Source organism: Channa argus, chromosome 9, assembly GCF_033026475.1.
Source record: "Channa argus isolate prfri chromosome 9, Channa argus male v1.0, whole genome shotgun sequence".
NCBI lineage: Eukaryota > Metazoa > Chordata > Actinopteri > Anabantiformes > Channidae > Channa > Channa argus.
Window position 1 is genome coordinate 4454280 of NC_090205.1, and position 27389 is coordinate 4481668.

A 27389-nucleotide genomic window follows, 5' to 3' on the forward strand; every position below is an offset into this window, starting at 1 on the left:
TTTTGCAAAATAGCTCAAGCTCAGTCAGATTGGATGGTCAGTGTCTGTGAACAGTAATTTTCAGGTCTTGCCAGGCATCAGGGGCCTCATTTTATAAGAATTGCTTCATACAGAAAGTTTCAAAAACGAGGGTTAAACCATATAAAAACACATCTCTCTCTGGTACTGTTGGTATTTGTGCTGTGTCTGTGCTGACCAACTAATAGCATTTTTGTTTCACCTGTACAAAAATTGACTCAACTTTTTATCTGCAGGACATTGTATCTTCCTGAAGTCTGATGACTCAACTCCACAAGTTACATTTAGACTTTTGGCATAAGCTGTTAAGTATAAACCAACTTACAATGAAAGATTGAACCAATGACGTCAAGGTGCATGGACAACTGCCAACAGTCAGAAAAAGAATATTAAAAAGTATATTACATAACAACTGCTTTAACAGCAACAGGTCCTTTAACATGTGTTGAACCATGCAGAGGATGTTTTACGAATATGTGGTTGCCAGAGCTCTTCAGACTCAATAAACTGATCAGAAGGTCCAGTGACATTGTGGGGATGGAGCTGGACACTTAAACGGCAGCGTCAAGCCGAAAGATGCTGTCCAAGCTTCAAGAGATAATGGAGAATGGTTCTCATCCTCTGCAGGACATGCTGGTGAAGCATAGATGCACCTTCAGTGCAAGCCATAGCATCACACTACCAGAGTGCACTGCTGAGCACCACAGGAAGTCATTCCTCCCTGTATGCATCGATCTTTGGAACTCCTCACTTTGCGATCAGATACTCTGATTAAATCTTCTATTTTTACCATTTAACTTTTTTTTTTCTTATTTGTGCATACTGTATATAAGAACTTGAGATATAAGCATCAATTTACTACTCTTGGATGGAGCATCTGGGAAGAAAGCAATTTTCCCTTCAGGGATTAATAAAGGATTTATGGATTTAAATTTATAATGATTCAAAATATTTTAAAAATGGTTACATACAATGTTTGTTGATTAAAATTAGAACCTTTCCAATACTGCAGAAATCACTTCCACCCACTCAGAGACAACAACCCCAGAAATGAGAATTGCTTCATACAGAAAGTTTCAAAAACGAGGGTTAAACCATATAAAAACACATCTCTCTCTGGTACTGTTGGTATTTGTGCTGTGTCTGTGCTGACCAACTAATAGCATTTTTGTTTCACCTGTACAAAAATTGACTCAACTTTTTATCTGCAGGACATTGTATCTTCCTGAAGTCTGATGACTCAACTCCACAAGTTACATTTAGACTTTTGGCATAAGCTGTTAAGTATAAACCAACTTACAATGAAAGATTGAACCAATGACGTCAAGGTGCATGGACAACTGCCAACAGTCAGAAAAAGAATATTAAAAAGTATATTACATAACAACTGCTTTAACAGCAACAGGTCCTTTAACATGTGTTGAACCATGCAGAGGATGTTTTACGAATATGTGGTTGCCAGAGCTCTTCAGACTCAATAAACTGATCAGAAGGTCCAGTGACATTGTGGGGATGGAGCTGGACACTTAAACGGCAGCGTCAAGCCGAAAGATGCTGTCCAAGCTTCAAGAGATAATGGAGAATGGTTCTCATCCTCTGCAGGACATGCTGGTGAAGCATAGATGCACCTTCAGTGCAAGCCATAGCATCACACTACCAGAGTGCACTGCTGAGCACCACAGGAAGTCATTCCTCCCTGTATGCATCGATCTTTGGAACTCCTCACTTTGCGATCAGATACTCTGATTAAATCTTCTATTTTTACCATTTAACTTTTTTTTTTCTTATTTGTGCATACTGTATATAAGAACTTGAGATATAAGCATCAATTTACTACTCTTGGATGGAGCATCTGGGAAGAAAGCAATTTTCCCTTCAGGGATTAATAAAGGATTTATGGATTTAAATTTATAATGATTCAAAATATTTTAAAAATGGTTACATACAATGTTTGTTGATTAAAATTAGAACCTTTCCAATACTGCAGAAATCACTTCCACCCACTCAGAGACAACAACCCCAGAAATGAGAATTGCTTCATACAGAAAGTTTCAAAAACGAGGGTTAAACCATATAAAAACACATCTCTCTCTGGTACTGTTGGTATTTGTGCTGTGTCTGTGCTGACCAACTAATAGCATTTTTGTTTCACCTGTACAAAAATTGACTCAACTTTTTATCTGCAGGACATTGTATCTTCCTGAAGTCTGATGACTCAACTCCACAAGTTACATTTAGACTTTTGGCATAAGCTGTTAAGTATAAACCAACTTACAATGAAAGATTGAACCAATGACGTCAAGGTGCATGGACAACTGCCAACAGTCAGAAAAAGAATATTAAAAAGTATATTACATAACAACTGCTTTAACAGCAACAGGTCCTTTAACATGTGTTGAACCATGCAGAGGATGTTTTACGAATATGTGGTTGCCAGAGCTCTTCAGACTCAATAAACTGATCAGAAGGTCCAGTGACATTGTGGGGATGGAGCTGGACACTTAAACGGCAGCGTCAAGCCGAAAGATGCTGTCCAAGCTTCAAGAGATAATGGAGAATGGTTCTCATCCTCTGCAGGACATGCTGGTGAAGCATAGATGCACCTTCAGTGCAAGCCATAGCATCACACTACCAGAGTGCACTGCTGAGCACCACAGGAAGTCATTCCTCCCTGTATGCATCGATCTTTGGAACTCCTCACTTTGCGATCAGATACTCTGATTAAATCTTCTATTTTTACCATTTAACTTTTTTTTTTCTTATTTGTGCATACTGTATATAAGAACTTGAGATATAAGCATCAATTTACTACTCTTGGATGGAGCATCTGGGAAGAAAGCAATTTTCCCTTCAGGGATTAATAAAGGATTTATGGATTTAAATTTATAATGATTCAAAATATTTTAAAAATGGTTACATACAATGTTTGTTGATTAAAATTAGAACCTTTCCAATACTGCAGAAATCACTTCCACCCACTCAGAGACAACAACCCCAGAAATGAGAATTGCTTCATACAGAAAGTTTCAAAAACGAGGGTTAAACCATATAAAAACACATCTCTCTCTGGTACTGTTGGTATTTGTGCTGTGTCTGTGCTGACCAACTAATAGCATTTTTGTTTCACCTGTACAAAAATTGACTCAACTTTTTATCTGCAGGACATTGTATCTTCCTGAAGTCTGATGACTCAACTCCACAAGTTACATTTAGACTTTTGGCATAAGCTGTTAAGTATAAACCAACTTACAATGAAAGATTGAACCAATGACGTCAAGGTGCATGGACAACTGCCAACAGTCAGAAAAAGAATATTAAAAAGTATATTACATAACAACTGCTTTAACAGCAACAGGTCCTTTAACATGTGTTGAACCATGCAGAGGATGTTTTACGAATATGTGGTTGCCAGAGCTCTTCAGACTCAATAAACTGATCAGAAGGTCCAGTGACATTGTGGGGATGGAGCTGGACACTTAAACGGCAGCGTCAAGCCGAAAGATGCTGTCCAAGCTTCAAGAGATAATGGAGAATGGTTCTCATCCTCTGCAGGACATGCTGGTGAAGCATAGATGCACCTTCAGTGCAAGCCATAGCATCACACTACCAGAGTGCACTGCTGAGCACCACAGGAAGTCATTCCTCCCTGTATGCATCGATCTTTGGAACTCCTCACTTTGCGATCAGATACTCTGATTAAATCTTCTATTTTTACCATTTAACTTTTTTTTTTCTTATTTGTGCATACTGTATATAAGAACTTGAGATATAAGCATCACTTTACTACTCTTGGATGGAGCATCTGGGAAGAAAGCAATTTTCCCTTCAGGGATTAATAAAGGATTTATGGATTTAAATTTATAATGATTCAAAATATTTTAAAAATGGTTACATACAATGTTTGTTGATTAAAATTAGAACCTTTCCAATACTGCAGAAATCACTTCCACCCACTCAGAGACAACAACCCCAGAAATGCAAAACTAGTAAAACCAGACAAAACAATCTGAGGTTTAATGAAGATCAGTGTGATCTGATAGTTACAAGTATTTGCACTGGAACAGAAAGCTGATTTCAGAGTAAGACAACGTTTTACTGAATCTTTTTTCAGCAGGGACTTCATTTCAGTGATTGCACTGCATCTCTCAGGAGCATTTTAGTTTCAAAATGTCTAAAATCTAAAATCACAAATATTATTTTCATTTGATTCAAATATAAGGTTGTTTGAATTGTTGTTGACTCAACATTAACCTGCGAATACAGATTTATTTTAACAATGTAAAGGCCTGATTTCAGTCCGTCCACTCCATATTTGTCTCACAGGAACCAGGCTTTAGTATTTGAAATGTAACAATAAGTCTAATTGATTTTCGAAACCAGGGGTAAAAAAAAGCATAAATCAGTGGATTTAGACAAGAGTTAAAGTAGTAAACACATATTACAATGGCAACAGATGAAGCATTGTATAGGATGTCCTGGCCTGTCACTGTGACACTGAAATATGGACACATACAGAATAGAAACACAACCACGACCACACCAAGAGTCCCAGCTGCTTTCATCTCAGACTTTTTAGCTGTTACTTTCACTGAACGCTGGAGTGAGACAGCAGCAATGTGAGACCTCATGGCTCGAGCCTGAGACACAGCCACCACAAACACTCTCATATACAGAACTATGATGACAGTGATGGGAAGGAGGAAGGTGAAAATAAAATCTGTAACTTGGACAAAGCTTTCGCTCACCGTCACACACTCTCCAGCACAGGTGTTAAAGCTGCCTGGTTGTGTCAATTCGTCACTCATTACTATCATAGTGTACAAGAAAGAACTGAACCAGCACAATAAGACACAAAGTTGAACTCTTTCTGGAGTGAATCTGGTGGAGTAATGCAGAGGGTCACAAATAGCCACATATCGGTCAACTGATATCAGCACCATGATTCCTACTGAGGTACAGGTAGTAATATAGTCTAAACAAAAATAGAAAGTGCACATGAGGTCACCGAGGAACCAGCAGCCGTCTATGAGCATAATCTGAAACAATATGTCGAAGCCCACGAGGAAATCAGAGACAGCCAGAGAGAGGAGGAGGAGGTTGGTGGGAGTGTGGAGCTGCCTGGAGAAGAAAGAAAACAACATACTTATTATTTTGTCACTTTAGCAGATAAAGAAACCCAAAAACGAAACACATTCAGAAGCTTAAAAACACTGAAATTGTAAAATAATCTTTTCTTACAATAATTAGTACGGTCACAAGTTTCAGAAATTAATAAAAAGGGTCTACTTGAAGTGGGAGATGGAGATGATGACCAGCAGGTTGAGAGTCACAGTGAGCAGAGAGATGAAGGACAGCACAATGTAAATAAGAACCGAGACAGAGAGAGGACGTTTTGTCTTCCAGCAGGACGTGTTGAGCTGTGGGAAGCAGAGTTCAACCTTCTCCATCATCATCAGACGGAAGAGAAGCTGCTGAACTCTGGCAGCTCTCTGACCATTACTCTGACTTTTGTGCTTCCTCTTACATTCTCTGTTACATTGAATTGAATGTTCCACCTCCTTTTCTCTGCATCATCATCCTATATGCTAACGTGTCATCAAGGTTTTTTTTTTGTGTGTGTTTGTGTGTGAGTTCAGCTGAAGAAGATGTCTGTATGTTTGTCTTCTGATACATTTCTGCTTTGATTGGACATCATCTTAATAAAAGTGAGGGTTTTACCATTTGCAGCCCTTATGACTGAGCTGAACTGATTAGGCTCATCACCCAGGAAGGATGTGGATGCAGAGACCACTGTGTTTCTGTGATTCCCGTTCTTCATAAAATGCCCTGAACAAACTGCACAGGTGCCTGTAGGCCTCCTTCTATGTTCAGAATAAGTGGAGCTGGTAAAATTAAATGACACTTAAATAAAAGCAGCATCTCCCTTTCACTTTAGCATTGTATCCGTTAATGTCTTTGTCATTGTCTTCTTTGACATGTGTCATGTTGAAATGTCAGGATAGTGTTGGTGTCACACTCTGAGCTGCATTTTCAAAACCGTTGAAAAGGTCACTGTTCATGCACACAGTCACACATGGTTAAAGTTTGCTGCTTAAAAATTTTAAACTGTTGCAAAACCTGGCCCCTGAAGGCATCTCTAGAATCTTCAATTGTGCACAGAGCACAACCACTTGAGCTCACTGAAACTGCTAAATTGTTGATTATTTTGCCATAAACGTGGGGTAATTTAACACATCTTGTGCTGAGGCAGTGTTCTCTAAAAACCCTGTTGCTTCATTTTTTGCCCATCCATGCACTGTGCACACAGCACTTGGCGCCAAAAACCACAGGCAGCCAGCAGTTGGATTTGAATTGGGGACCTTCTAGCTGTGGAACTTCAACATGTGACCGAAGGAGCTGGGGATCCAACCAACAACTGCAAGGGTGGCGGACAACCGCTCTACCTCCTGCACCACAAATGCAAAAGTAGTAAAACTAAACACAATCCAAAGCTTAATGAAGGTCAGCGTGGCCTGATAAACACGCTCATGTGCACTTGGTGCAGATTGACAGCACAGAAAGCTGAGTTCTGAGTAAGATGGGGTTTAACTGAATAACTCAAGCAGGGACTTAATCTCAGTCAATTCACAGCTTCTCTCCGTAGCATATGGTTTCAAAATGTAAAAAATGAAAGACCTTTAAAAAAAATTGCAACATCTTCTAAATGACGACTCGCCTTCCTTCCACCTTTATTTCAGTCATTCCAGTGTCTTTTTACAGTATATTTGTCTGTCGGGACCCAGCCCTCAGAATTTGAAGTGTAACAATAATTCAAACAGATTTTCTAAACATAGGGGGGAAGAGACTTAGCCCATAAGGTTTCAACAGGAGTTAAAATAAACACACAGATGAGGCACTGAACATGGTGACTTGGCTAAACATGGACAGATGCATTTTATTCTCTTTAAATATTTTCTGTATTTGTATAAATGTCCTTCTCAAAAAGCCATAGCATCTTTATGGACTTTTATTGTGTAAGTGAGACACAGCACTTATGCTGAGCCCCAGTTAACCCACATCACTAATTGAACATCAACCCAAACTTATTTGAATACTCAGGTAATAAAAGCGTTAAGTGGCTCAACTCTTAAAACCAGTTCTTGCCTATGTTCAGTCTGTTGTGAAAATTCACCTTGGGGTTGACCCCTTGAGGAAATCAGTGTCGTTTGACAGTTATGTGCACTGAAGAGAGCTGATTGCGGAGAGTTCTTAAAAGAAAGCAAAACATAATTCTGCTCAATACAATCACTCTATTATGGTCTAAGTAGCATATTTATTTAAATAAAAATACCAATAGGATTATTTTCTTTTGAAGGTTGTTTGAATTGTTGTTGACTCAACATTAACCTGCGAATACAGATTTCTTTTAACAATGTAAAGGCCTGATTTCAGTCCGTTCACTCCATATTTGTATCACAGGAACCAGGCTTTAGTATTTGAAATGTAACAATAAGTCTAATTGATTTTCGAAACCAGGGGTAAAAAAAAGCATAAATCAGTGGATTTAGACAAGAGTTAAAGTAGTAAAGACAAATTACAATGGCAACAGACAAAACATTGTATAAAATGTTCTGGCCTGTCATTGTGGCACCAAAATATGGGCACATACATATTAGAAACACAACTATAACAACACCCAGAGTCCCAGCTGCTTTAATCTCAGACTTTTTAGCTGTTACTTTCACTGAATGCTGGAGGGAGACAGTTGCAATGTGAGACCTCATGGCTCGAGCCTGAGACACAGCCACCACAAATACTCTGATATACAGAACTATGATGACAGTGATGGGAAGGAGGAAGGTGAAAATAAAATCTGTAACTTGGACAAAGCTTTTGCTGACCATCACACACTCTCCAGCACAGGTGTTAAACCTGCCTGCTTGTGTCAATTCGTCGTTCATTACAATCATAGTGTACAAGAAAGAACTGAACCAGCACAATAAGACACAAAGTTGAACTCTTCTTGGAGTGACTTTGGTGGAGTAATGCAGAGGGTCACAAATAGCCACATATCGGTCAACTGATATCAGCACCATGATTCCTACTGAGGTACAGGTAGTAATATAATCTAAACCAAAATACAGATTGCACATGAAGTCACCGAGGAACCAGCAGCCGTCTATGAGCATAATCTGAAACAACATGTCGAAGCCCACGAGGAAATCAGAGACAGCCAGAGAGAGGAGGAGGAGGTTGGTGGGAGTGTGGAGCTGTCTGGAGAAGAAAGAGAACAACATACTTATTATTTTGTCACTTTAGCAGATAAAGAAACCCAAACACGAAACACATTCAAAAGCTTAAAAACACTGAAATTGAAAAATCATCTTTTCTTACAACAAATAATACGGTCACAAGTTTCATAAATTAATAAAAGGTGTCTACTTGAAGTGGGAGATGGAGATGATGACCAGCAGGTTGAGAGTCACAGTGAGCAGAGAGATGAAGGACAGCACAATGTAAATAAGAACAGAGACAGAGAGAGGACGCTTTGTCTTCCAGCAGGACGTGTTGAGCTGTGGGAAGCAGAGTTCAACTTCCTCCATCGTCATCAGACAGAGTAGAAGCTGCTGAACTCTGGCAGCTGTTTAAACAGCACTCTTTGATACTATGAGAATATAATGGGAGGGACTAATGTTTCTACTCCCCTCATGGTCAGTAGTCTCCCTTCTAAAGTCTAAACAATTCTTTGTGCATCACAAAAAAACAAAGCTATCGCAATTTAGAAATAAATTTGTGTATTATTGATTCTATGTGTTTCCTAAGGTAATGTTCTGCACTTATACAGCACTTTTCTAGCTATTGGACCTCAAAGCGCTTTACACTGCTTCTCATCAACACTCACACACCTGCGGGGGAGCTGCTATGCAGCTGGCCAACACTCACCAGGAGCAACTAAGTTGGGGTTCAGTGTCTTGCTCAAGGACACTTCGACATGTGACCCACCTGTGACCAACAGGAGCTGGGGATTGAAGTTAGCATGCAAAGCTGTGATCAATAACAAATTTAAAGTATGTACACAAAGACACAATAGAATACAATCAAAATAAAATAAGAAGCCATGTAAAGAAAGTAAGAGTGACTTGAAAAACGAGAGTGACTGACAGTGAGTAGAGGGGCGGCTACTGTATCTCGGGGGGATTTGGGTGCTGTACTGCAGAGTGTCTGCAGTGGGGAAGAAACTGTTCTTGTGACATGAGGTCCTGGTCTTGATGAATTGGAGCCAACAGAGGGGTGGGGCTGAAACAGATTATGTCCTGGATGAGAGGGGTTGGCTGCAATCCTGGCTGCGCTTCATTGGGAGGCTGCCGCCAATAACCTTTTTAGCTGAGTGGATAATGCGCTGCAGCCCCGCCTTGTCCCTGGCTGTGGCTGCAGCGAACCAGGCCGTGATGGACGATGTCAGAACGGATTTGATGATGGCAGTGTAGAAGTTCACCAACATCTTCACAGGGAGGTGAAACTTCTTCAGCTGCCGCAACAAGTACAGCCTCTTGGTAAGGCAGCTGATATTCTGCCACCAGTGGAGCTCTGATGGTAATGGCGGTGCCCAGGAAGTGGAAGTACTTGACAGAGCTCACTGGAGTGTTGCAGAGGTTAAGGGGGGTGGAAGGCTGGGTCTTTTTCGGAAATCCACTATCATCTCCACTGTCTTGAGAGTGTTAAGCTCCAGGTTGTTCATGCTGCACCACGTCACCAGAAGGTCTGTCTCACTCCTGTAGGCCAACTCGTCTCTATCAGGGATGAGGCAGATGAGAGCGGCGTCATCTGCGAACTTCAGGAGTTTGACAGACTGGTGTCCAGATGTGCAGCTGTTGGTATAAAGAGAGCATAACAGAGGAGAAAGAATGCAGCCTTGACGGGTTCCAGTGCTGATGGTCATTGAGTCAAAGATGTAGGGAGGCTCGAGACATGGAATCTGATTGGCCCATGTTCAAGTATCCTATTGTGTAAGAAGCTATTTTGAGTTCTGACTAAGTTGTTGTTGCTTCTCAACCTGAGGGCCTGCTGGTGAGACCAGCTGTGAAGGATTTGTCAGGCTGAAAAACAAAGCCTTACTGTAGGCATGGTTGGCCCATGGCACCCATAGCAGCTACCAGCAAGCCAGAAAGATTACAGCTTAGGATGTTGAGGATGCAAGAACTCAAAATTTTGAAAAGGCTAAAAAAAGGAACTCATTTGTCCTCAAGGACTTCTGGCAAACCAGCAGACGGCTCGGAAGCAGATACAGGCCTAATGCTGTACTCAGCAGAGGAGGAGAACTGCTGAACAACTACTCAGACATTGTGCTGAAGAGAGAGCTAATCCACATGGCAAACCACACAATTTAGCAGTCAATCTATATTCCAACCCTCACCTATGGTCACGAAGTCTTGGTAGTGACCAAAACAATAAAATTACAAATGCAAGCAACTAAAATGAGTTTCATGTGTAGCGTTGCTGGTCTCTACGAACGATGAGAAGCTTGGACAACTGCAGGGAGCTTGGAATAAAGCTATAAAGCTTCTTCACACTGAAAGAAGCAGGTGGAGGCGAGTCGGGCCATCTTATAAGAATCTCTCCTGGGCATCTTCTATTCCATCATCTATAAAATATGTACGGTGTAACCCTCAATCTAGATTATTCCTCCGGTATTTCTGTACCTGTCCAAATAAGAAGACCATTACTAACAAACTGCCAGTTGTTCATCAAAAAGCAGTCTTTGTGGAGAAGTGTACCAATCATGAACATAAGATAAATATCGTGCGTTATCTTATTACAAACCTTTCAAGGGAAGGGCTTTATTAAGAAGCAAGTAAACAATCAAAGCTTGAAGTTAACAAACAGAAGAAAGAAAGATATTTAGATGTGATTTTTTTTATTTTTGAATTCTTGTTTCACTCACTTCACAGCATGTCTCTTAAAATATTGGTTTAAAAATACCAAGGTTTTATTTTAAATGACCGTGTAAACATTAACATGTTCAAACATATTTCCTTTATCAGAATAAAGCTCTTCTGTCAGCTTGTCCTTGTCTCACTCCACAGCATACTTGTCTCCGTGAAAATCCAAATGATTTTGTAAAACTGGGTAAAGAAAATGCATGAACCATCGGGGTTTAGGCAAGAGTGAAAAGTCTACCAAGATGTTGTGGCAGCAGATAAAGAAATGAACAAGGTGTGACACATGAACATGAGCAGATGCATAACAGCAACACAATCTCATTAGATTCTCGTTAGATTCATTGAACACTGGAACCACACATGTAAAACCTCTTTGCTGAAGCTGGAGACACAGCCAGCACAAATACTCAAATAATCTATACAGAATTGATTATAATGAGAATAATGGTCAAAATAGGGTTTTCACACACTGTCCTGCATAGGAATTAAACCTGCCTAGTTGTTCTTTCATCACCACCACACTGAGAAGAAAGCGAACCACCACAGGGAAAAATGGACTTTGACTCTTTTGGAGTGAATCTGGTGGATCACAAATAGCCACATAAGGGTCAACCGATAATGGGACCTTGATTGAGGAACAGATAATAAAATAGATACACGACTATACAAGTCGCGTTAAAGCTGGGAAAGCACGTATTTAATCACAGTTTTTGTACTTATTTTTAACAAATTTAATTTTTTAATGTTGATCATTGGGGGAGAAGAGGTATTACATTAACGATTCAAATTATAAAATATAAAAAGTAAAGATTTACAAGTGGTTAGTTTTTATAGGTGCTGTACATTAATATCTCCAGAGATCAAAAGGGGGCTTGTGCAACACTGCAGAAATCATGTCACCCAGAGGATACAACTCCAGAAACTAGTACAAGTAGATCAATAAAAGACCTAATGAAGAGTGTGATCTGAAAATTGCAATTATTTAATATAATTTCTAACTCCAAAATCCTAATTTTTGTGACTCCTCAGTGTCTCATTACAGCATATTTGTCTCGCAGGAGCCAGGCTTCAGAATCTGAAGTGTAAAAATAAGCTTAATAGATTTTCTAAACCAGGGGTAAAATAAGGCATAGATCAAGGGGTTTAGACAGGAGTTAGAATCATAAAGAAATAATACAAAGGATGCAGATGAAGCACTGACAAACGTGTCCCGACCTTTTACTGTGACACAAAAATATGGACATATGCATATTAGAAACACAACTATAACAACACCCAGAGTCCCAGCTGCTTTCATCTCAGACTTTTTCACAGCTACTTTCACTGAACGCTGGTGTGAGACAGCTGCAATGTGAGACCTCATGGCTCGAGCCTGAGACACAGCCACCACAAACACTCTCATATATAAAACTACAATAATAATAATAGGAATAAGAAATAAGACAATAAAATCTGTAAATTGATGAATAATGTCACAGCTCATTAAACACTCTCCGGCACAGGATTTATACCTGCCTGGTTGTTTCAAATCATCTTTCATTACTATGACGGCATAGGAGAGAGATAAGATCCAACACAGTGAAACACCGAATCTAACTCTTCTTGGAGTGACTTTGGTGGAATAATGCAGAGGGTCACAAATAGCCACATATCTGTCAATAGATATGAGAACCATGATTCCTATTGAAGTACTGGTAACAACATAATCAAAAACAAAATACAAAGTGCACATGAGGTCACCGAGTAACCAGCAACCGTTTACAACCAGAATTTGAAACAACATGTCGAAGCCCACGAAGAAATCAGAGACACCCAGAGAGAGGAGGAGGAGGTTGGTGGGAGTGTGGAGCTGCCTGGAGATGTGAGAGAGCAATATACTTATAATGTGTAATATCAGTTTTCACTTGAGCAGAAGAAACGTTATCAAATTTAAAAACTGATTTTAAAAAACTACTTTCTCTCACAATAGGATTAAAACTCAACAAATCAAAAAACGTGTGTACTTGAAGTGTGAGATGGAGATGATGACCAGCAGGTTGAGAGTCACAGTGAGCAGAGAGATGAAGGACAGAACAATGTAAATAAGAACAGAGACAGAGAGAGGACGGTTTGTCTTCCAGCAGGACGTGTTGAGCTGTGGGAAGCAGAGTTCAACTTCCTCCATCGTCATCAGACAGAGGAGAAGCTGCTGAACTCTGGCAGCTCTCTGACCAAAGCTGTCTGTCTTATAACTTATGTATCTCTTTAGTCCCTCCTCTAACTTTATCTGTTCGTTAAAAATTAATGTATCTTTCTTTTCATGTTTCATCCCATGGTTTGGTCTTGTGTGTGTGTTACTGTACAACCTGATATAGGTGTGTTTGGTAGGTAGAGACAGATCCTAATCAGCAGAGTGAGTGCCGCTAGGAGAGTATGCTTGAATAAGAATATGAATCTTGGTGTGTGATTATGTATAAGTACATTGGATGGTGTGAAGTTCTTTAAATAATCAGCAAATGATACTGACTGTTTCCAAAAGTCCAAGTTTTTTTTAATTTTTTATTTTTTTAGTGGACGTCGAGCTCAAACATAAACTGAGCCCGGCCATAAGTTAATAGTGGAAAATCACAATTATATTTTATACACTATTGTACACACAAGTATATTTATCACCACACTCTTCAAAATACTACGCAACCCCCCTAAAAACAAACCACATTTGGCACAAACCCCCAGGAACTTAACTATAAAAGGAGTCCAAATGGACTGTGACTAGTTTGGCAGTTCCTGGGTCTAACAGAGGTTGGGCAAGCACAGCGTGAGGGGGTGAGACACAAATGTATGAAAACACACAAACATGTTAAATAGCTGTAACCCTTTTAAGATTATGTATAGTAACTGAAGCGGACAAATAGGGTGTGCAGGTTTACTTGGTTTAACGGTTTAAGGGTTGTCCATGCGACATTTCCCCTGCCCCCATCTTAAGAGGTTTCTTGTGCTGACCCGGACAGTTCTGTCCTTTTCTGTAACCAACCTCAAGGTCGTAAGGCTGCAGTGTCAGAAACCACCTGGTTATTCTGGAGTTGGCATCCTTTATGTTACACAGCCATGACAATGCACAATGATTCCTCTCCAGAATTAACTTTCTTCCTAACAAATAGTGCTTAAGTAAGTCCAATGCCCACTTGATCTCCAGACATTCCTTCTCTACCACAGAGCACCTCATCTCATGCTTCAGGAGCTTGAGGCTAATGTATGCAAGAGGCTGGAGGTTACCTGGCTCCCCCTCTAGCAAGGCAGCTCCATTGCCACTTCACAGTCATCCCTGTGGACTGATGGATGGGCTGATAAAAGGGGCTCAGACTCGGAAAATCAGCAGGGTCTGCTTAAAATGCTGTAATCCCTACTTTTTTTGCCATCTGCTTTGCTGTTGTAATGATTAGTCATTAATGATAATTAATTAGCCTCACATATAATATACATTAGCCAGACACAACATGTTCAGTGTATAAAAAGGCTTAATAGAGGAAAAATGCATACAAGATATTTGGACGAGTGTGGCGAAGGAGCGCTTGCAGGGATTCCTGAATCACTAGGTGGCACTATTTCCCAGGTCTACAGAAGAGATAAGGGTGAGTATCCAGTGGAATGATTTCCGGCTTACGTGCTTTCAAGGAACCACAGGTTGAGCCTGGAAGGTGTGTGTGTCAGACGGGGGTGAATATTAGGAAAACTAAGATGACGTCAGAGCAAGATGCCGTCGCTCCATGTTGGCGTCCTCCTAATGGCTGTGAATTTAAAAGGATGAGAGAAAGAGAGGCAGCAGTCCCATGATGTCCTTCAACAAAAAGCTCTACTTTTATATCATCTGTCTACAGTATCTTCTCCTAGAAAGACTGTGGTTTTGTCACATTAGTTTTGGCAAACTCCAGTCTTGCTTTTGTCAGCAGTGGTGTTCTCCTGGGTCTCCTACCATAATGTCCCGTTCATTCATATGTCAACAGATAGTGCTAACTGACACAGTTGTTCCCCGTGTCTGCAGATAGGCTTGGATTTGTTTGGAAGTTAATCAAGGTTTTTTATCCACCATTTAAACAATCCAAGTACAGGAAGGAACCTCTTGATGATATAGTGCATAGTGGACAAAGGCACATTAAGATCTATGGAGATGGACTTCTAGCCTTGAGATTGTCCATGTTTTTCAAAAATTCTTTCTCTTAAATCCACAGACACCTCTTTAATTTAATTCACTTCAATTCAAATTCATTTATATAGCCAATTCACAAGTCAACTCAAGGCACTTTACAGAATAAAGTCAAGACTATAAAGAAGTATGTTAGAGTTGTGCAGGACATGTATGAGAGCTGTAAGACCGTGGTGAGGTGCTGTAGGTGTTACAGAGGACTTCAAGGTGGAGGTGGGTCTGCATCAAGTATCGGCTCTGAGCCCCTTCTTGTTTGCTCTGGTGATGGACAGGCTGACAGATGAGGTTAGACAGGAATCTCCATGGACTATGATGTTTGCAGATGACATTGTGATTTGTAGTGAGAGCAGGGAGCAGGTGGAGGAAAATCTAGAGAGGTGGAGGTCTGCTCTGGAAAACAGAGGAATGAAACTTAGCCGCGGCAAGACAGAATACATGTGTGTGAATGAGAGGGATCCAGGTGGAACGGTGAGGTTACAGGGAGCAGAAGTCAACGGTTCAGAGCAACGGAGAGTGTGGAAAAGAGGTGAAGAGACGAGTGTAAGCAGATTGGAACGGGTGGAGAAAAGTGTCAGGTGTGTTGTGTGACAAAAGAGTATCAGCAAAAATGAAAGGAAAGGTGTTCAAGATGGTGGTGAGACCAGAGATGTTGTTCAGCTTAGAGACAGTGGCACTGAAGAAAAGACAGGAGGCAGAGCTGGAGGTAGAAGAGCTTAAGATGTTGAGGTTCTCTTTGGGAGAGACGAGGATGCAGAGGATAGAGTTAGATGGAGGCACATGATTCGCTGTAGCGACCCCTGAAAGGGAACAGCCCAAAAGGAAAAGAAGAAGAAGTTATGCTGCCTTCTTCTTTATTAAAGAGGAAGGTTTTAAGCCTATACGTAACCCTCCTGTTATGTTCAGGATCAAATTGACCCTTTTTAAAAGTAGAGAGGGTGTCTGCTTCATGAATCTGAACTGGGAGCTGGTTCCACAGGAGAGGAGCTTGATAGCTAAAGCCTCTGCCTCCCATTCTACCTTTGGAAATTCTGGGAACCACAAGTAAGCCTGCATTTTGAGATCGAAGTGGTCTACTGGGATGATATGGTGCTATGAGGTCTTCTAAATATGATGGAGCCTGACCATTCAGAGCTTTATATGTAAGAAGCAGGGTTTTAAATTCTATTCTACATTTAATTGGAAGCCAATGGAGAGAAGCTAGTGAAGGTGAAATATGATCTCTCTTGCTAGTTCCAGTCAGCACTCTTGCTGCAGCATTTTGGATTAATTGCAGGCTCTTTAGGGAGTTACTGGGGCATCCTGAAAGTAGGGAATTACAGTAGTCCAACCTAGAGGTAACAAATGCATGGACCAGTTTTTCGGCATCACTTTGAGACAGGATGCTCCTAATTTTGGCAATGTTCCGTAGGTGGAAGAAGGCTGTTCTAGAGATTTGTTTTATATGTGAGTTAAAGGACAGATCCTGATCAAACATAACTCCAAGGTTCCTTGCAGTAGTACTGGAGGCCAGACTTATGCCATCTAGAGTAACAATTTGGTTGGACATCATATCTCTGAGATTTTTGGGCCCAAATACTATGACTTCAGTTTTGTCTGAATTTAGAAGTAAAACATTGTGGGACATCCAGGGGTTTATGTCTTGTAGGCTTGAAGCTTGATTAACTGATTATTTTCATCTGGTCCCATAGATAAATATAGCTGGGTATCATCAGCATAGCAGTGGAAATGTATGGAGTGTTTTCTAATAATGTTGCCTAAAGGAGACATATATAAAGTAAAAAGTATTGGTCCTAACACAGAGCCTTGTGGAACTCCATAGCTAACCTTTGTGTGCATGGAGGATTCATCAATAACATGAACAACTTGAAGTCTATCAGATAGAGAAGATTTAAAACAACCTAGTGCAGTTCCTTTAATCCCAATTTCATGTTCCAGTCTCTGTAATAGTCTCTTGTTGGTGACTTTTACCAGTGCTGTTTCTGTACTATGATGAGCTCTAAATCCTGACTGAAAGTCTTCATAAAAATTATTCCTATGAAGTTAATCCCATAATTGCTTTGCAACTACTTTGTCAATTATTTTAGGAATAAAGGGGAGATTAGATATTGGTCTGTAATTGGCTAAAACACCTGTGTCAAGACAGGGTTTTTGAAGTAGTGGTTTAATTAAAGCTACCTTATAGGCCTGTGGTACATAGTCTGTTTCTAAAGATAGATTGATGATATCTAATATGAACATATCTGTTAAGGGTAACTCTTCATTGAGCAGTCTACTTGGAATAGGGTCTAGCAGACAGGTTGTTGGTTTAGATGAGGTAATAATTGAAGATCTATGGGTAAAAAGCAGTCTAACAGGGATTGGGGCCTTATCGATGATTCTAGCACTGTTGTACGTGAAGATCTATCTGTAATATTTTGGTGGAGGATCTGGTGAATTCTTTCTCTAATAGCTACAATTTTATTCAGATCCTGCTCAGAGTTAAGGGAATACTGGGTTCAACAGAACTATTGCTCTACAATGTATAAAATTGTATATAAGCAAATCTCTTCTCATGGATCTATGATTTAGAGATGCAACGACTTCTCAAAGACTAAATGTAAAGGTAATGTTGAGTACAGAAGGTTCACTGTAGTACAATCTCTATAGAAAGAAAAGTGAGGAGGAGGGGGTTGATGGAGATAAATAAGCTGTATGAAAATAAGATTTGGCCAAAAAGCTGCCAGAGCTCAGCAGCTTCTCCTCTCTGGTGATGGAGACCTTTGGGGAAACTGAACTCTGCTTCCCACAGCTCCTCAACGCCTCCTGTGTGAAGACAAAGCGTCCTCACTTTGAGACCATGCTGAACAACATTCTGCTGTTCTCTGTCTCTCTGCTCACAGCTTTTCTCAACCTTCTGGTCATAATCTCCATCTCCCACTTCAAGTATCTACATACTTCCTGAATTAGTGAAATAAAAGTAGTTTGTAGTAAAGATCATGCTAAAAATTGTAATGTTTTGTGTTTTTAACTTTCTGTCTGATTTGATCTGAATGATAATTGCTATCATCACTAATCATGAATACAGTGCTGTTTTTTCTCTCCAGGCAGCTCCACACTCCCACCAACCTCCTCCTTCTCTCTCTGGGTGTCTCAGACTTTTTCATCAGCTTCCTCATACTCTGCCAAATTGTGCTGATAGATGGCTGCTGGTTTCTGGGTGACCTCATGTGTGCTTTGTATCAGCATCTAGCAGCAATCATTACTGCTGTGTCAGTAGAAACCATGGTTCTCATATCAGGTGATCGCTACATTGCTATTTGTGATCCTCTACATTACTCCACTAAAATCACACAGAAAACAGTTAAAATCTCTGTTTGTCTGTGTTGGTTTGGTTCTGTAATGTATGCAAGTTTAAGTCTGAGGGATAGTATGAAACACTTAGGCAGCTATCAGTCCTGCTATGGAGAGTGTGTCATTGTCGTTAATTACATTGCTGGGGTTGTAGATGTCATACTTTTCATCATTGTCCCCATCACTGTCATCATAGTTCTGTATATGAGAGTGTTTGTGGTGGCTGTGTCTCAGGCTCGAGCCATGAGGTCTCACATTGCTGCTGTCTCACGCCAGCGTTCAGTGAAAGTGACTGTGAAAAAGTCTGAACTGAAAGCAGGCAGGACTCTCGGTGTTGTTGTAGTCGTGTTTCTAATATGTCTCTGTCCATATTACTGTGTGACTCTTACAGCCCAAGATGGACAGACAAATGCTTCAGCTGCTGCTTTTGTATTATGTTTGTACTATTTGAACTCGTGTCTAAATCCTATGATTTATGCCTTTTTTTACCCCTGGTTTAGAAAATCTATAAAACTCATAATTACACTTAAGATACTGCAGCCTGACTCCTGTGAGACCAACATACTGTAGAGACAGAAAAATGATGGTGATCACAGGGCTTTTATGGTACAGGTGAGCTAAAATAACACCCAGAGCACCAGCAACTATAGGCGCACCAACGAGGAGGAAGCAATATTTTTACATTATATTAAGTTTTCCAGTTGTTCTCTGTGGGACATTGTTACAAATAAGAAGTATGATAAATATAGGAAGTTACTTATATTGAAAATATGAAAAAACACTTCTCACAATGCATTTAACATCTGACAGTGATAAAAATACTGTCGGCCGAATAAATGTAGGCTCAGTAATCAGCGTTTAGTATCACTTTGACCAGGTTACTTACAAACTTCAAAACGTGATTCACACCTGGACAAAAAGTTCTTCAGCTTCCATTGATTACTGTAAGTTCATGTAATAAATGTTACTCACTCAACATGGAAACTCTGTGTAGACTATTCGTCAGAGGCTTGTTCAAATTAATACATTGACAGCCATTTTCAACCTGTTATTAATTCACATTATAAATTGTGTTGCTGTCACAGACGTTTAAATTACAGACCTAAATGCTCAAATCTGACAGTCAAAACCTTTATTTCTACTTTAATTACAGTACTTTGGAGTTAATATAGTCCAAATTTTATTTACATGAACACATTAATAAGGTTTTGTTTCGTGAAAAAAACAACAATATTTGTATTTGAATGTTTATGCATAAAATCTGAATTCACATTTACAAATACAAATCCTTCAACAGCACAGATGTATTGAGGTTTTACATCAGTGTCAACGAGTCATGAACTTTGTCATTTTTGCCATAATAGACATTTCACATTTCACAGTGATAATGTCAGCTGAATTATTTGACCTATGATTCATGTTTTCATGGCCTGGGATTTGTTATTTAATAAATTGTTCCAGGACTTGTCATGGCTGCTTTTCTGATCAAAGTAGCGTCATTTTAATGTGTTAAAATGTGTTGTGTGGACACCAATGTAACATAAAACTGGGCCGACATCTAAAAATTTAATGTAAAAAACGTAGAGTCAAAGCCATTGTTCACAACTGCCAAAAGAGTTGCTCTAGCTACCTACACCTTCTGATGAATTAGTTTGTTTGGCATGACATCCGTGACAACATTAGAAACATTGTTAGTGTCACCGCTATGTCAATGAAACACAGCTGTTCCTGCTCTTTCCCCTGGAGGAGTCCGTTATCACTGCCTAGATGAGAGACAACAAATCCCCCTGGAACAAGCCCTAGGCAACAGTGGAGAGGAAAAACTCCCTTTAACGGGAGAAATCTCGAGCAGAACCCGGCTCAGGGTGGGCGGCCATCTGCCTTGACCGGTTGGGGTGAGTGGAAAGTGAAGGGAGAAAAGAAAAGAGCAACTAAAGATACAACAAAACGAGGTTGGTAGGACCAGTAGTTGCATGCTGGAAAACGTTTTCTATATCTTTGTCTTCTAAATATGATGGAGCCTGACCATTCAGAGCTTTATGTGTAAGAAGCAGGGTTTTAAATTCTATTCTACATTTAATGGGAAGCCAATGGAAAGAAGCTAGTGAAGGTGAAATATGATCTCTCTTGCTAATTCCAGTCAGCACTCTTGCTGCAGCATTTTGGATTAATTGCAGGCTCTTTAGGGAGTTACTGGGGCATCCTTAAAGTAGGAAATTACAGTAGTCCAACCTAGAAGTAAATACATGGACTAGTTTTTTGGCATCACTTTCAGACAGGATGGCTCCAATCTTGGCAATGTTCCGTAGGTGGAAGAAGGCTGTTCTAGATATTTGTTTTATATGTGAGGTAAAGGACAAATCCTGGTCAAAAATAACTCCAAGGTTCCTTGCAGTAGTACTGGAGCCCAGACTTATACCATCTAGAGTAACAATATGGTTGGACATTATATTTCTGAGATCTTTGGGCCCAAATACTATGACTTCAGTTTTGTCTGAATTTAAAAGTAAAACATTGCGTGACAAACAGGTCTTTATGTCTTGTAGGCTTGAAGCTTGATTAACTTGATCATTTAGGTTTTTTGCCTAAAGGAGACATAAATAAAGTAAAAAGTATTGGTCCTAACACGGAGCCTTGCAGAACTCCATAGCTAACCTCTGTGTACATGGCAGATTCATCATTCACATTGAACAAATTGAAATCTATAAGATAGATAAGATTTAAACCAACCTAGTGAAGATCCTTTAATCCCAATTTCATGTTCCAGTCTCTGTAATAAGGGAGGATCTGGTGAATTATGTTTCTAATAGCTACAATTTTATTCATAAAGAAAGTCATGAATTCATTGCTGCTCAGAGTTAAGGGAATACTAGGCTCAACAGAACTATGGCTCTTAGTCAGCCTGGCTACAGTGCTGAACAGAAACTGGGGGTTGTTCTTGTTTTCTTTTATTAATGATGAATAATATGCTGTTCGGGCATCACAGAGATTTTTAGTACAGTTTTAAACTGTCCAGGCTAAATGAGATTCTTCTAAAATTCTGGAACGCCACTTCTTTTCTAACTTTCGTGTTGCCTGTTTTAAGTTGCATGTTTGCAAACTAAACCATGGAGATCACCTCTTCTGGTTTACTGCCTTCTTTTTCAGAGGGGCAACATTATTGAGTATTATATGTAGTGAGGCTGCAGAATTGTCAACAAGATAATCTACTTGTGCAGGAGTAACATTAAGGTGGCTACTTTTCATTGTATTAACATATCGTGAAGCAAATGATGAAAGAATCATTTCTTTAAATTTTTTGACAGCTTTTTCACTTAAGCATCTGTTATAGTGGAATTCTTCCCTAACTGCTGTATAGTCTGTTATTCTAAATTCAAATGTTATTAGAAAATGGTCAGGCAGAAGAGATTTGTGAGGAAATATTGTTAAATTATCTGTTTCAATTCAGCTGTACATGGTGTCAGTGGTCAGATTCTTTCTTCCTGATTTCACTGTTACTATTGGTTTTCACGGGCCTGTGAAAAACCATTATCCAGCAAGGATGCATAAGGTTTACCATTTAATTGTACACTTGACTCGGGTAAGTTTGATTGCTCACAGGAGGAAATGCTCTCATGTATTTGTACATAGCAGAGACTGTTGACTTTATGCTTTTTGTTAGGAAAAACTTTACAAGTATTACCTACTTCTCACAGTTATAACATACCATGTCTGTGCTGTCACGTTCAGACTTACCCCAACAGTCCAGCATATCGATGAGCTCCCAGAATAATGTGGGCCGACATGTAGCCAGCTCCACGGCGTCCACTGCTGACTTTGGATTGCACTCCTTAACCCACATTTGTCTTCGACGTTTGTAGCCAGTTGCCAGTTTTTCAAAAGGTCAGAAAATGTTTTCCAACTGGTATCCCAATGGCTTATGAGGTAGGCTACCCTGTTCTGGCATCCTTCAAATCTAGCTGGATCTAGGTAACCTGGTGGTTGGGGGAAAGTCTACTGTAGGTTGGAATCCATGCTCCAGAGCTCCCCTTTGCCACCCTCTTCCTTTGGAGGTACACCATGCTACTCCTGCTGCTAACACGTTTGTGGTTTATTTGCAGGTATCCTTCACACTGTCTCCTTTTCTTCCAACACCATATGTAAGGTTGGTCAAGTGGTAAGGACAAAAGGGGACTCAATTGTGTTCAAAAGTAAAACTTTTTATTTATTTTTTCTCTTTCAAGGAGGTGGTGCAGCATATTTAGAGTGGAGCTCAGCTTGGACAATAGTGAAGAAAGGAAAATATGACTAACTAATCCAAAAGACAAAATAAATGAAAAAGAAAAAAACACTCCTCCATGGGCTTTGTGACCCCTTTTAAGTCAGGACCCTTAGCAGCTACTGTGGCCTCCTCCTGCCAGCACCTACAATTTAGCTTTTTATAGGCGATGACTCTGCTTACAAGAAAACGAACAATTAATAACCCATTCAACTTACTACAGTGATTCATCTTTCACTCTATAGAAAACAGTTATAAAATCTAAATTTTATACACTGAAAGTATATTTATCAAAAAAAGCTTCTCCAATATCACCACTTTCTTTAAAAGGCTTAGCAACCTCCATCCATCGACACCACACTTGGTCCAATACCCCAGGATCTTGACTATAAAAGAAATCCAAATGGCCTGGAACTGGTTTGGCAGTTCACAGAGGACGGCCAAACACAGTCTGGGGGAGGGGTGAGAAACAAACATATTAATAACACAAAAGTACATGTAACCTTTTTAGGTTTTGTCGTTACAAGACAAACGTGTTTGGGTTGTTTGGTAAGAAGTACTGGGTGGTGATGTTGAGGCTTATTGTTTAACTGGGACTACACTAGTTTCTGTAACATACACAGTCCCCTGCTGTTGAGCTCAGGGTTGAGGCGCAGAAGGCAGCAGGTTCCAATCCCAGCAAGTGTGGTGCTGCTCAGCCACCTGTCCTGAGACCGGATAAAATGGGAGGGTTGCTTCAAAAAACTCATGCCAAATAAACATGCAGAACACATTCCTATGTAGGGACTCCGAAAGGGACGAGCTGAAAGCTTTTGAAGTGGGCAAGTAGTGTGTGTGGGCTTAGTTGGCAAGCTACAGAGCATACATGAGACTAACGCAAGGTTTTAAAGGCTATTGTAATAATCTCCCCTCTGGTCTCTCTGGAGTTAAAAGTCGACAAAGATCTTGCAACAACAGATATAGAAATGGTGTGACACATGAATATAAGAACATTTCTAATAGTAACACAAATAACACCCTGAGCCCAGGCTGTCTACATCTCAGACCTTTCAGCATTCAGACTCATTGAACACTGGAACCTCATGTAAAACCTCCTGTTACAAGCCTGAGAAACCGACACCACAGATACTCACATACTCTATACAGAATTGACAGGGAAGGTGGTTGAATTAGGGCCTTCACACACTCTCCTGACACAACATTAACATATGCAGACAGATTTCTTTTAGTCCTCAGTGTCTCTTTACAGCATGTTTGTCTCACAGGAGCCAGGCTGAATCTGAAGTGTAAAAATAAGCTTAATAGATTTTCTAAACCAGGGGTAAAATAAGGCATAGATCAAGAGGTTTACTTGAAGTGTGAGATGGAGATGATGACCAGGAGGTTGAGAGTCACAGTGAGCAGAGAAATGAAAGACAGCACAGTGTAAATAAGAACAGAGACAGAGAGAGGACGCTTTGTCTTCCAGCAGGATGTGTTGAGCTGTGGGAAGCAGAGTTCAACTTCCTCCATCGTCATCAGACAGAGGAGAAGCTGCTGAACTCTGGTAGCTCTGTGACCAAAGCTCTCTGTTTTATAATTTATGTAGCTCTTCAGTCCCTCCTCTAACTTACTGTTTCTTAGAAATGAATGTGTTTGTTCATGTGTCATCTCATGGTTTGTGTGTGTGTTATGTCTCAGTCCAGTTTCCATAGTCATGGCAGTGCAGACACAGCCTTAGTCAAAATAGTTAATTATATTAGGATTAATCTCAACGTTAGGACTAATGAACTTATGTGCTGCTTTTAATACAGTTGACCATCAGATTCTTTTAAATAGATTGAAGGGACACGTTGGGAAATCTGGAACTGCTTAAACTAGTTTTCATTGTATCTATGTGGCAGACAGTTTGTTGAAACTTGTGAAAATGTATTCAAACCCCCCAGGGATCAATTTTAGGACCACTACTTTTTTTAACTTTTATATGGTCCCACAACTAGCAGCTTAACCAGAACACAACTGCACACACATAGTATCTACACACACAGTACATAAGGAAGGGGGCAAATACTTTTTGTCAGCACTGTATATTCAGCAGATTGAACTATTGTAACAATCTCCATTCTGGTCGACCCAAATACCTCATATAACAGTTACAGTTGATTCAGAACTTTGTTTCCAGAGTCCTGACAAGAACCAGGAGAAAACATATTACAGCTGTTTTAAAGTCCTTACATTGGTTGTTTGTCAGCTTCTGTAGTGATTTTAAAATAGTCACTTTTTTTTTAAAGCACTTCATGGTCTTGCATCAGTCTATTTATCGGACATGTGTCCAGTCCATACACTCAGATCACCTAGCACAAGTCTTTCAGTTGTTCCAAAGTTCAGGACAGAAACCTTTCGATAAGGCAGCTTTTAGTGTTTATGCTTCAAACAGTCTGAGGATCTCACAACAACAGGAAGTCTTGGTGTTTTTAAACACAAACTTAAAATCCAACTATTTAACCTGGCTTTTGATTAAAACATCTTGTGTGCGATATTGATTCATCATCTTTATATGTGTGTGTGTGTGTGTGTGTGTGTATGTATATATATATATATATATATATATATATATATACATACACACACATATATATATATTCTGTTTTGTCATTTCTCTCATATATCTCATATCCATTACATTGAATTCATCCCTGTTTTATCTATATTTTTATGTAAATGAAATGTGTTTAATTGTATTCTTATATTTCATGGACTATAATTTTTAAATGTATTTTTATCTTGTGTGCATTTGTCTCACTGTCTTCTTGTCCAATACTTAGATGTGTTATCACCTCGTTTTAATGCTTATGCTTTATGGCCATTATTGTCATTGTTTGACTTGCCTTTTATTGTCTTTGTGTCATGTTGGAACAAGTGGATCCATCATTTTCTGGCACGTTTTATATTCAGACAGTAACACAGAATAGCATTGACAGCACAGAGAGCAGCCTCCGTTTCTCAGCAGCAGTGGTCTTGTATTCAGGGACAGTACAGAGAGAAGTTCATCCTTGTTGTTGTAATGGTCATAGGAAAAGAGCCTGTGCTCCTGACAATAACCAGCCCCCCCTCACCAAGAGACCAGACCCTGAAATGACTTTTGGAGTCAGCTACCACAGATACTCACATACTCTATACAGAATAGACAGTAATGGGAAAATAGTTGAATTAGGGCCTTCACACACTGTCCTGACACAACGTTAACATATGCAGACAGATTTCCTTTAGTCCTCAGAGTCTCTTCAAGGCATGTTTGTCTCACAGGAACCAGGCTTCAGAATCTGAAGTGTAAAAATAAGCGTAATAGATTTTCTAAACCAGGGGTAAAATAAGGCATAGATCAAGGGGTTTAGACAGGAGTTGGAACCATAGAGACATACTACAAAGGACGGAGATGAAACACTGACAAATGTGTCCTGACCTGTCACAGTGTCACAGAAATATGGACACAAGCATATTAGAAACACAAGTATAACAACACCCAGAGTCCCAGCTGCTTTCAACTCAGACTTTTTCACAGTTATTTTCATAGAACACTGGAGTGAGACATTTGCAATGTGAGACCTCATGGCTCGAACCTGAGACACAGCCACCACAAATACTCTCATATACAGAACTATGACAACAGTAATAGGAATAAGGAAAATGACAATAATATCTGTAAATTGATGAATAATATCACAGCTCAACACACACTCTCCCACACATGAATTATATCTGCCTGGTTGTTTCAAGGCATCTTTTATCACTATGACGGAATAGGAGAAAGATAAGATCCAACAAAGTGAAACACAGACTGTAACTCTTCTTGGAGTGACTTTGGTGGAATAATGCAGAGGGTCACAAATAGCCACATATCGGTCAATAGATATGAGAACCATCATTGCTATTGAGGAACTAGCAACAGTATGGTCAAAAACAGCATAGAAAGTGCACATGAGGTCACCGAGTAACCAGCAGCCGTTTATGAGCATAATTTGAAACAACATGTCGAGGCCCACAAAGAAATCAGAGACAGCCAGAGAGAGGAGGAGGAGGTTGGTGGGAGTGTGGAGCTGTCTGGAAGCATAAGAGCAAAATACTTCTGTAATATCAGTTATCATTTGAACAGATAAAGAAACTTTATCAAATTCAAAAACATTAAAGAAAAAACTACTTTCTCACAATACAGTTGAGTTACAGATCAAAACATGTCTCTACTTGAAGTGTGAGATGGAGATGATGACCAGCAGGTTGAGAGTCACAGTGAGCAGAGAGATGAAGGACAGCACAATGTAAATAAGAACAGAGACAGAGAGAGGACGCTTTGTCTTCCGGCAGGACATGTTGAACTGTGGGAAGCAGAGTTCGACTTCCTCCATCGTCATCAGACAGAGGAGAAGCTGCTGAACTCTGGTAGCTCTGTGACCAAAGCTCTCTGTTTTATAATTTATGTAGCTCTTCAGTCCCTCCTCTAACTTACTGTTACTTAGAAATGAATGTGTTTGTTCATGTGTCATCTCATGGTTTGTGTGTGTGTGTTATGTCTCAGTCCAGTTTCCATAGTCATGGCAGTACAGACACAGCCTTAGTCAAAATAGTTAATGATATTAGGATTAATCTCAACGTTACGACTAATGAACTTATGTGCTGCTTTTAATACAGTTGACCATCAGATTCT

General features: G+C 39.8%; 4 protein-coding genes across 4 annotated transcripts; all 4 read right to left on the reverse strand.

The window, feature by feature from the left end:
• Window positions 1-4310: 4310 nt before the first annotated feature.
• On the reverse strand, window positions 4311-5159 carry LOC137132932 (trace amine-associated receptor 7a-like). The gene has a single exon (XM_067515963.1). It carries the CDS (start codon window positions 5157-5159, stop codon window positions 4311-4313), a length of 849 nt encoding a protein of 282 aa, XP_067372064.1.
• A 2295-nt stretch (window positions 5160-7454) lies between these two features.
• LOC137132933 (trace amine-associated receptor 13c-like) lies at window positions 7455-10142 on the reverse strand. The gene is made up of 3 exons (XM_067515964.1): window positions 10114-10142; window positions 9636-9866; window positions 7455-8271 (listed from the first exon to the last, which is right to left on the reverse strand). Exons 1-3 carry the CDS (start codon window positions 10140-10142, stop codon window positions 7455-7457), a joined length of 1077 nt encoding a protein of 358 aa, XP_067372065.1.
• Window positions 10143-11973: 1831 nt separating this feature from the next.
• Window positions 11974-13107, reverse strand: LOC137132720 (trace amine-associated receptor 13c-like). The gene is made up of 2 exons (XM_067515606.1): window positions 12941-13107; window positions 11974-12790 (listed from the first exon to the last, which is right to left on the reverse strand). The coding sequence occupies exons 1-2, from the start codon at window positions 13105-13107 to the stop codon at window positions 11974-11976; spliced, it is 984 nt and encodes a 327-aa protein (XP_067371707.1).
• A 12864-nt stretch (window positions 13108-25971) lies between these two features.
• Window positions 25972-27096, reverse strand: LOC137132934 (trace amine-associated receptor 8a-like). Its single transcript, XM_067515965.1, has 2 exons — window positions 26930-27096; window positions 25972-26788 (listed from the first exon to the last, which is right to left on the reverse strand). Exons 1-2 carry the CDS (start codon window positions 27094-27096, stop codon window positions 25972-25974), a joined length of 984 nt encoding a protein of 327 aa, XP_067372066.1.
• Between the last annotated feature and the right edge of the window lie 293 nt (window positions 27097-27389).